At 35.4% G+C, this 9869-nt stretch overlaps 1 protein-coding gene across 1 annotated transcript; it reads right to left on the bottom strand.

The window, feature by feature from the left end:
* Positions 1 to 1367: 1367 nt before the first annotated feature.
* Positions 1368 to 1772, bottom strand: LOC129951577 (40S ribosomal protein S14a-like). Its single transcript, XM_056063808.1, has one exon. The coding sequence runs from the start codon at positions 1734 to 1736 to the stop codon at positions 1368 to 1370; it is 369 nt and encodes a 122-aa protein (XP_055919783.1). The 5' UTR covers positions 1737 to 1772.
* Positions 1773 to 9869: the final 8097 nt, after the last annotated feature.

Genomic DNA, 9869 nt, shown 5'->3' with positions numbered 1-9869 from the left:
AGTCTAACGCACTAACCATCATCCACATTCACTTAGTGCGGCTAAAGAACGAATCCCTGTACTTGAGAGTACAACTAAAGTTGGGCATGAGGATATACTGATAAGCATTCTTGGAAGCGCGAGTATTTCGCTTGAACTCTTTAAGGGGATGAATGCAGCTGGTTATTTTTATTGGGCATAAACCGTTAAAATAACGGTAAAAAAGCGTGGGTCAAGAAACTTTACGACGATGTTCGCGTAAATAATCCCAGGATGGTGTTATTACCAATTAATATAAATGTTCTACGTTTAATGCTGTCAAGGAGGCTTAAGTAAGTTCCAGGAGCATCAGCTCAGAGATAAGAGTTATACTCAAGTTTTGGACGTATATAAGGATTGTAGATAACAGCCAAAAAACTCAAACATTTTGGTGAATTTTTGAATACATAACGTATGTGATTGTTCCACAAGAGGTGGTTGGAAATACACATACCGAGAATATGGAGATGTTCAATCTCCTCGAAGCAGTGCCATCCATTTATAAAGGCAAGCTGGGCATATATCGCTTTAACGATACAAGACAGCATTGGGTTTTCGAAGTATTAAATTCCTCTTCGTGTTTAGGTCGGGATTTAATGAGCTTATCATATTTTGTCGTTGCAGTTCCACATCCGAAGAACAGGGATGTGAGTCTAAAACCGAATATAAAAAACTAAGAGTACTATCGTCAGCAAAACAATGTATTGGATTGGAAGTTAGAAGGAAATCATTAATAAAAATGAGAAAGAGTGTTAGAGATAGAACAGAACCCTGGGGCACACCAGCATTTATTTTTCGGATCGTTCAATACAACTTGTATTCTTGAACGATCCGAAAGAAAATACCGTTTTTTTTGATAAGAGGACCTGATGCCAAACCCTATCAAATGCTTTTGAAATATCAAGTGCAATAATCTTATTGCCGGTCATTAAGAAGCTTTCGATCTTCAAGATATTTTATGAGCTGATCATTAATTAGCGTTTCCATGGCCTTGGAAAGAAGGGACGTAAGTGTCGGTAATTAATTCGACAAATATTTTGTTTCCGCTCGGAATGAGGCCTGTGAACTAGGAAGGATGAAAAAGCTTTCGGAGTGATTTTGCCAGCGTTGGAAAATACCTTTTCAGAACAATAGCGGGGATACCATCTGGACAAGCGGATTTAAAGGAGTTTTTGTTTATATCAATAAAAAATCAGTTTTGTCACAATATTTATGGAATAGTCTAATCCCAAAAAAAGAAGCGCAGAAAACAAATCCGGCACATCTATTAATCTACAAACGGCGACCACGACGACCTCCCTTCCTACGTGTAGAATCTGATGTGATTGGGGTCACATCTTCGATTGGGGTCACATCTTCGAATCAGCACGGAGTGCTGATTGGGCACCTGGTCCTGGGGTCTTTGTCTTGTTGCCACCAGTGGCACGGAGCTTGATGTGCAGGGCAGTGATTCTTAGAGTCTTGTACTTCTCAGCATCATCTTGAGCGGCCAACATAGCAGCGTAGGGTGAAGCTTCATCACGATCAGCCTTGAACTTCATTCCTCCGTTGACACGGGCAATGGTTTCACGGCCGGACAAATCAGTAACATGTACGAAGGTGTCGTTGAAACTGGCATAGATGTGAGCAACACCAAATACGTGCTCACCATCGCGCACTTGGGGTCCTAGCGAAACCTGGACTTCCTCTTTTTGAACGTTGTTCTTCCTTGGTGTCATATTAATTGAATTCTCTTAAAAAACACAACCCAATCACATGAAACGGATATACTGGAAGTGTTGAATTAGCGGAAAACTGCCTAGCAAAAAGATTTTTGATTTAATTTAATTTTAATATTGAAATTAAATTAAAACAATCTAAAAAACGACTCTTTCGATTTTACTAGAAAACAATTAAAATATCACTATCTTTCGCCTGTATTCGAAGACTCTATTTACATTTTAAAATTTTCGTTAAAAAAATATTGGACTGTTTTTGAAATATTGAATTTTAAAAATTAATAATGTTTTTAAAATATCCAAAATGGTAAAATTTGACATTTTTGTTATTCAAATATTATTAAGACGCTTTAAGAGCTTTTGCTAAAAAAACCTTAGCTTCTTTGTTTGAAATAATTCGACGAAATATTTTGAACTGTATCGGATGGACAAAATCAGGGGACCCACTTTTTTCGACTACTCTTTTTCCTTAATGTCATGTTTGATGAAAATCTTGAGTTCAACAATTTTTGGAAATGCATTACTTGCGAAACAGTTCCTAAATGTCGCAGTTGAAAAGTCAAGGAAAGGACCATTTACACGTGAAACACTTAGGCGTAACGTACTTTTTTAAATCATTGTCAGATTGTTATTGTTTTTAGTCCTTATTCTTTTACTTTTGTAGCTGTCATGCATTTGAGGTTGAGAATCAGCAGCACATATTTTTTACAGGGCAAACTTCTACTAAACTCTAATATTTATCTGTCAAGAAACTGTCAAATGTAGATATTTATTCAACATACAAAAAAGAGTGCCCAAGATTGATACGAAATATCAAATGATTCCACAAATTCTCCATTTACATTCATAGGACGGAAGGTACATTGTATCCTTTTAAAAATCGTAAATTACACATCAAGATCGAATTTTCAATTTATTGAAATGTTAGTTTTGCCCAAACTATGATTCGCATGCCTTGCAGCACTTAACTCGTTACTTTTAATATACAACTTTCAATTGGAGAACATTAAAATAAACAATCCTAGTCGTCGAATATACCATATGCTGCAGCTTTAGAGCACCGCTCCACTGCGATATCCGTTAATCTCAATTAAATTATGCCACAAGTGCTTAAGCCAAAATAAATTACAGTCCTGCCAATGTGCGGTGGGTCCTGTCTTGTCCTTGCTATATCAGGCTCCTCGAAGGCAATCTCTCGAAAAATAGTAAAACTCTCTGTGGGGTGCTTGGAATATATTGTAGATATTCCTAAGCCCAGTAAACACTATCACAAGCGGCATCTAAACAACGCGCGGCGGCGGCGGTGTAGGCCGGCGCGGAGTTGCACTACTTTTATCTCCCCCATGTTGCCCGGCGAACCCAAAGAATTTGTACATATGTTTATTATAAACAACATATCTACAAAAGCTCCCCAATTGCGTCGTGTCATAATTTCACCTCTACCTTATGACGTTTATGCATGCATCCCGCACGACACCCGATGCTTCATCACTGGGGTTTGTGATGCTATTGAGAAAAAGGGGCGATCCACCTACCATCATCTCAGCTATTGCGGCAAGTACCTTAAACCTGCCATATACTATTATATCGACTTCTCTAAAGGTACGTCTTTGCGACGAGTACGCGCAGTCGTAAACGTAAATTTTGGAATTGCCGGGAAGATATGCCTGGATTTGAATACGCATAAATTGGCGGGAGTTCATGCGTCTATCAGTTACTGCGCAACCGGCTCGGCCTGGCCCGACGCAGTGCAAGAAATGGGCGTGTCTCATGTAATCTTGGTAATGACTTGTGATACAATTCGCATCAACATGAGTGCAGAGCTATACGGATGTTATTACTGCTGATGCCGCCGCGGAGCCGAAGTCTAAGCTGACTCTGCTGCCCGTTGCAGCCATCACCGCTGCGGCTGCTGCTGCTGCTGATCAAACTGGTGCCTCGTCGCCATTCATAAGTTTTGCACACCGTTGAGTTATTAAATTATGTACCCTATTGCTTTAATAGGGTAGACTTGGTTTGATAGGCAAATGTTGTATAAAACTATTTGAGTTTTGAGTTTTTTTTATTGTCAAGCTTATAATTCTGAATAGGAAGAAAAAAAGATAAACGTTCTTGTTCAAACATAATATTTGTGAAATTTCTGTCAGAATTTCCAAAAAAAAACTGAAAAATTTTACAAAGCTTTTAATTAAATTACAAAAAAACGAGTTTTCGAAACCTTAGAAGGGGCTCAAAAAGGGCCCTCAAAAACATACTTTTATTCTATATTATGACTATTTCAAACGCAAAGCTTTCGACTCGTCCAACAACTTGTTGAAGTTTTCTATGTATGAATTCTAACCTAGCTTTTTTCAAAAATAAGTAAAACATAGGGTGCTATGTTTCTGCGTTAACAGAGAGAAACTAGCTAACTCTTCATTCAAAGAAAAAAAATAAAACTATAAAGCGGACATCTTCGTCATCATTTACACGACGGACGAAAGGAATAATATAAAATTCCCGGGACCAGCCCAGATGATAGCATCGCAAACGCCTGAAGACTACTTGCGCATTGAACCTGTTGTATGATGGTGCGTTGTTGAGTTGCATCCTCGACGTCGTCGTCGTCGTTGGCTTCGTCGTCGTTGCATAGTCGTCATCGTCATTGCTGCTGTACCTCTGGTCTTTTGTGTGAGGCTTTTTTTTATGAAGCGAGTCACATTAAGTCGTCGGCTGATCGATTGGGCGGTGGCTCTGATATAACTGAGTAATGGCCATCTGGGCCCGCAGGGGACAATTTCCATAATGTCCTTAACCTGAAAAGATCGGTTCTGGTGTGTGCAGCCGCTTCGCCGCCACCACCACCACCTCCGTTGCTGCCTTATACAAAGTTGCTGCATCCGCTGCGTTGCGCCGCTGCCGCTTCCACTGCCAATGCCGCCGCAAGTAAGGTACACGGGTGAAAATTGTTTTCTCAATTCGACAATCCTCCCGATCCCGATCCCGATGCGATCCCAATGCATGCAGGCGCGTTGTCGATCTGCATTCTGTTTCTGCTGCACTATGATTTTGTGCCATAATAGGATGTACCCAGGTCTTGGCATTTGTAACTATATTTATGTACCTACGTTCATTTTTCTTATTCACGATGATGATGTTCTTTTGTGTTTTGTCCCTTTTCTGGAGATATTTATATTTGCAATGTTTTATATTGTTATTGTTGTTGTTGTTGTTTTCTTTGTTTTTGTTTGATAACTATAATTAGAAAGGAATAATATTGTTTCTGGAACATAAAATATACTATATGGATGATGGGAGAAAACGTTCCGTTTCCGGGGTGATTGAACGTTTAATAAACGTATTTTGTCGTTTGGACTCATTATGTTGCAAACAAAATTAGGTGCTTTACAAAATTATTTTATTTTTTTAAATACACAAATAAATTCAAATGCGGGTCTGCTTTACTAGAAGAACAGTTAAAAAAAAATTTCCCAATAAGCTGAATAAAGTTTAAGGTATTTGCAGTGGGTTCTGTGGTAAATGAAATAAGTTGTATTGGACAAAATGTATCCGGCTCTAGTGTGGTATTTTTCGAAAAGCAGAAATCTGATTTTATAGGATTCGGAAGATTTTCTGACAGTCTAACGGAGTTGTTTTTCAAAAAGGTTGTTTTTTTTTTTAATTTCAATACAAAAATATTTGCATATTTTTGTGATACTTAATTTATATAGACTAAAATTGACTATTGGAAACTTAAAATTTATTATATTATATGCCACACAATGCAGTTAATAATTATATGAAAACTTTACCTACAAAAACAAATAAAAAATGGGTTTCGACAGCAACACAAGTTGTTACTATTAATATTTTGTAACATGTTTTGAAATATCGACCGATTGATACAAATGGAAAGTTGTTAGTTCTTGTCACATCACATTTAAGTTTTTAATTACTCAGTAAGATACAAAATATCTTTTAAGTTAGAGCAAATATCAGTACGTAGTACTTTTCAATAATATAAAGTAACGGGTTATCCATATTGCGGTTTCAAAAGTATAGGGCTGGAATTCGACATCTGACATTTACGAATTAAAAAATGTTAAAATATGCTACACAAAAGTTCTGCCACATCCATGTATCGTGCTTTAAGAAGAGATTATGGTTTCAATTATCGTTCAAATATGAAACCAAGTTGCCAAAATTGGGAAGAAATTTGAGGAGTCTGGATTGGTTACAGATATTGTAGGGCCTGCATCATGGTTCCGTTCGTACTGATGAAAATATTGCTGTTTGGTGAGCCCTTCGAGCAAAAAACGACGATGGAACGACTGTCACCGTCGACTTTTTTTTGCTATTAATAGTCAGAAAGAGAATGCCACATGCTACACTATTAGAACAAATATGGCTTTATTTCAAGAGACATTTCCTGACCCCGTAATTTCTCGTCGTCGCGATATCAACTGGCCACCAAGATAATGAGGTTTGACACCGCTGGACTTTATTTTGTGGGGCTACGCGAAAGACCGTGTTTGTGCAGATACCTATACCTTTAACTCTTAAGCACTTAAAAACCAACATACCGACCAATATTCCCGTGGTGGCTATTTAAATGATGTAGTATTTTTCTCATAATAGACATGTTTTTTTGGCACAGCTATCCGTATCCGCAGTGGCAGCCTCCATGTATTACAAATACAACTCGCAGCTGCGGATTAAACTTAAACTTAAATCTGATCACGTATAAAAATTGACATTTTTTCGCGAATCGAACTTCAACTGCAGCGTATGATGAGCTCATTAAATTCACTATCTATGAGTGGCTCTTGCATCCAGGAAACCAATCAACTATCAGTACTCGGTATGTGTATTACAGATCACCTCTTGTGGAATGATCACAAATTCGATTAAGCCTTGAGCTTAATTTCGGGCGTACTGTCAAGTGTAGAGCTTCTTTCTTAAATCACACATCGAGAATGTGGAATGCTTTGGCCAACTCTGTTTTTAACTCCCATTTTGATAATCAGAACTTTAAGACCAATTTGCACCGTTGTCTCCTCTTAAATCCTTCCCTATTTTCCTAACTGTCGCACTGTGTTTAAATATAAACATATAAAGGGTACTAATAACTCCTTCAGTGCTTGTGAATTATACAAAAAAAAATCGATACTCGATTGGAGAAAAATTAAATTTCTTAGGTTGGTAACTCAGATAACTCAAAGAGTCTTGAAGGCTTTGTTCGCAAAATGCAACGCACTTTAAGTGCGTTCTTCTATTAAAGTTTATTTTGAATTAATATTGAAACGCACAAATCAAGGAACGATTCAAAAATAGTTACTCTATGGTGTTTAATATTTTTCTTCTGTAATATCGTTTTCTATTTTCGAGATTTAATGTATAACTACAACGGCCACTTCTTGTAAAAAGTACGAATTTTACAAAAGTAATTTTCTTTCTTTGAAGCGCCATTTTAATTAAAAAAAAAACACAGAAATTGTTTTTGACATACAAAATAAGCTATCTGCGTCATTACTTTTAATTTGGGGTGGAAAAACTGTCACAAAATGAGTTTGAAAATGTTTACTTTTTAACTTGACGTTGTAGTCATACCTTTAGAGTCGATTTTATTTTGTGAATCTGACAACTTAAAGAGGTGGTGAAATGAGGAAAAAGTGGAAAGCAGGTAAATACGTAATAAAGTTCTTTCTTAAGATATGTAGCATCAATAAAAAAATGTGGACAAATTAGGAGACGGAGGCCTTGCTGGATTTCTACTCTTGTTTTGTTTCATTATCTGACAGATAGACAAGTCTACCAACTTTTAAAATATAATGAACAGCTGCGGATATGTTTTTTTTTGGGAAATCGAATTTGGCTGTAGATAGCCATACCAAAAAAACACGTCTTATGTCAACGTTTAAACTTTATAGTAAAAAAGAAATGTCATGAGCAATAAAATTGTATTTGTTTTAACGTATATTATTAGTTCTTCGTTAAGATAGGAGTTAGAAAGACCTGTAATTTGTGTACGGTATCACAAAAACCTTTGCTATTTTTTGATAATACTCATAACTTTTTTAGTTACACTCTTATCAACCTTAGAAATCAAAAATAAGGCCGTTATCTTGAATATCATACACAATTTCATTTAATTTGAAAAGATTATTAAACCGCGAATAAATGCTAGGAAGTAGAAAAATCATCATTATCTCTGATAATTGTTGCGAGAACGAAAAAGGATGTCTCTACCTTACGATTATCTTTTTAAAAACGATGAATTTAGTTTTGAGTTCTAGACCGATTATAAAGCCTCCAAAAGATCAAGATCATTGAATTCAACACAAAAATTCTTGTCCTGAAATTTCTAAATTAATCTACTTTTTCTTAAGATATTTTTCAAAAGGCCAATCCCATTTTTTTTCTTACTGCTAGCCCATTCATGTTCATATTTCAATTAAATTCGATTTCCAGTTAAAAACACGATCGGATCCAAATAGATTTCTATCAAAAAGTCATCGAAACCAAATCCGTGAAAGATTGATTTCACGCAACCTTCAATTTGAAGACAAGCCATAGCTACGGTACATGTTCGCGTGGTTTGGATATATGTAAAACATATATATGTAATGTATCTATGAATATTTTGTATGATTCTTTTGTTGTATGAAAAATAAAAAGAAACTCAAACGCGATCGATAAAAGCCAATTGGTCATTGGAAATCAAAACAAACCATCAATATAGCAAATTGGATTAATTAATTAAGTTCCAATAAGTGTTTAATCAGCTACCTCTCTTTCCGCCTTAAAATTAGCATTTTATATAAATCAAAAAAATTAACCATGACCAAATGAATTTTTTCTTTTAATGGAAATCGAATAAATGAACAAAACAAAGGAAATAACCATCAGCTCTATGTTAAAACTCTTAAAATCGTAGGTTTATGTTTTCTCAAAAACATGAAAAAGAACAACCATACAAATTTTGTGGGTTTTGGTGACATAAGCGGTGAGAAAATCTCAGCTAATCACACTTCGATGGTAACTTTCAGTGTGAAGTGAATCTAAATATAACTTGAAGCTTAAGAAAACGTTTAATCAAATCGATGCAAATTAAATGATGTTGTTTGGACACCAATTAGGCTTTAATCATTAATATTTTGTTTGATAAATATACAACAAAAAAATAAGCTTATAACTATGAAGATGGTTAAAGATTGCTTTTGGTAATGAGCAACAGGTTGTGAGGTTATGGAGATGTGGGAAAAAATCTATACAAACAAATTGGAAATGTAAGATTCTCTATCAGCTTGTGACAGACTCAATTTGGTCACAGGGCTTCTCCTCTTATTAAAGATTGGTGTATGAGATGGTTAGGTTCAAATATTAAAACATGCTTTGTGTTTGTGTCGTCGTTTCTTTGAGATAAGAATGGATAAGGTGATGTTGGGATTAATTTTTATTAATTTAATTATTATTATTAACTTATGTCTAAGAAAACCTTAAATCATCAAATGAGAAATCCTAATACCAAGCTAGGAAGCATATTTTCTTCCGAAAATACTGGAAAAAAGTAGAGAACTTGAAGCAAGTACGGAAGATTTTCAAAGTTGATTTTCGTATTGCTTTTGTCTTTGTTGCGATAAGAAAAGAAAAGAAAGTGTTTTTGGGTTAGGAGTTAAAATATGGTTGTGGCTTTCAGTCTTAAGCTATGTTACCAACAGTTGGTAGATCTTACAATATTGCAAGCTCGAAAAATGTTTTGGTAACAAATAACAATAGCCAATTATTTTGTAACCACATATTGTTCGTTGACATGACGCTTGACACTTTTTTTTAGTTTTATTAACATTTTGTGAAAGCTTTCGTAGAATTTGTGGAATATAGACAGCCAAATGTCGCAAATACTTCTTGATCTATTTCTAAAACTCCAATGGTATTGAAACGTCGATCGTAATTGTCAAGTACGTAATTTCCTAAAATTCTTGTCGCAATCATTTTTCGTTCATCCAACCGATAAAGGAAATGAAAAGTTCAACGTTCAGAAATTTTAAAGATAAAATTAATAGTGACAAAATTTAAGTTGCTGAAAATGTGTAGTTCGTTGATGTCAATGTAAATAAATGTAATTTAAATGTAAGTGTAAATTAATTCAAA

This window comes from Eupeodes corollae, chromosome 3, assembly GCF_945859685.1.
Source record: "Eupeodes corollae chromosome 3, idEupCoro1.1, whole genome shotgun sequence".
Classification (NCBI taxonomy): domain Eukaryota; kingdom Metazoa; phylum Arthropoda; class Insecta; order Diptera; family Syrphidae; genus Eupeodes; species Eupeodes corollae.
Note: the sequence above shows the minus strand (reverse complement) of the source record. Positions and strands in the feature narration are given on the sequence as shown.

Bases quoted from the DNA above. Each gene is read 5' to 3' on its own strand.
- LOC129951577 (XM_056063808.1), bottom strand. From the start codon at position 1,736: ATGACACCAAGGAAGAACAACGTTCAAAAAGAGGAAGTCCAGGTTTCG.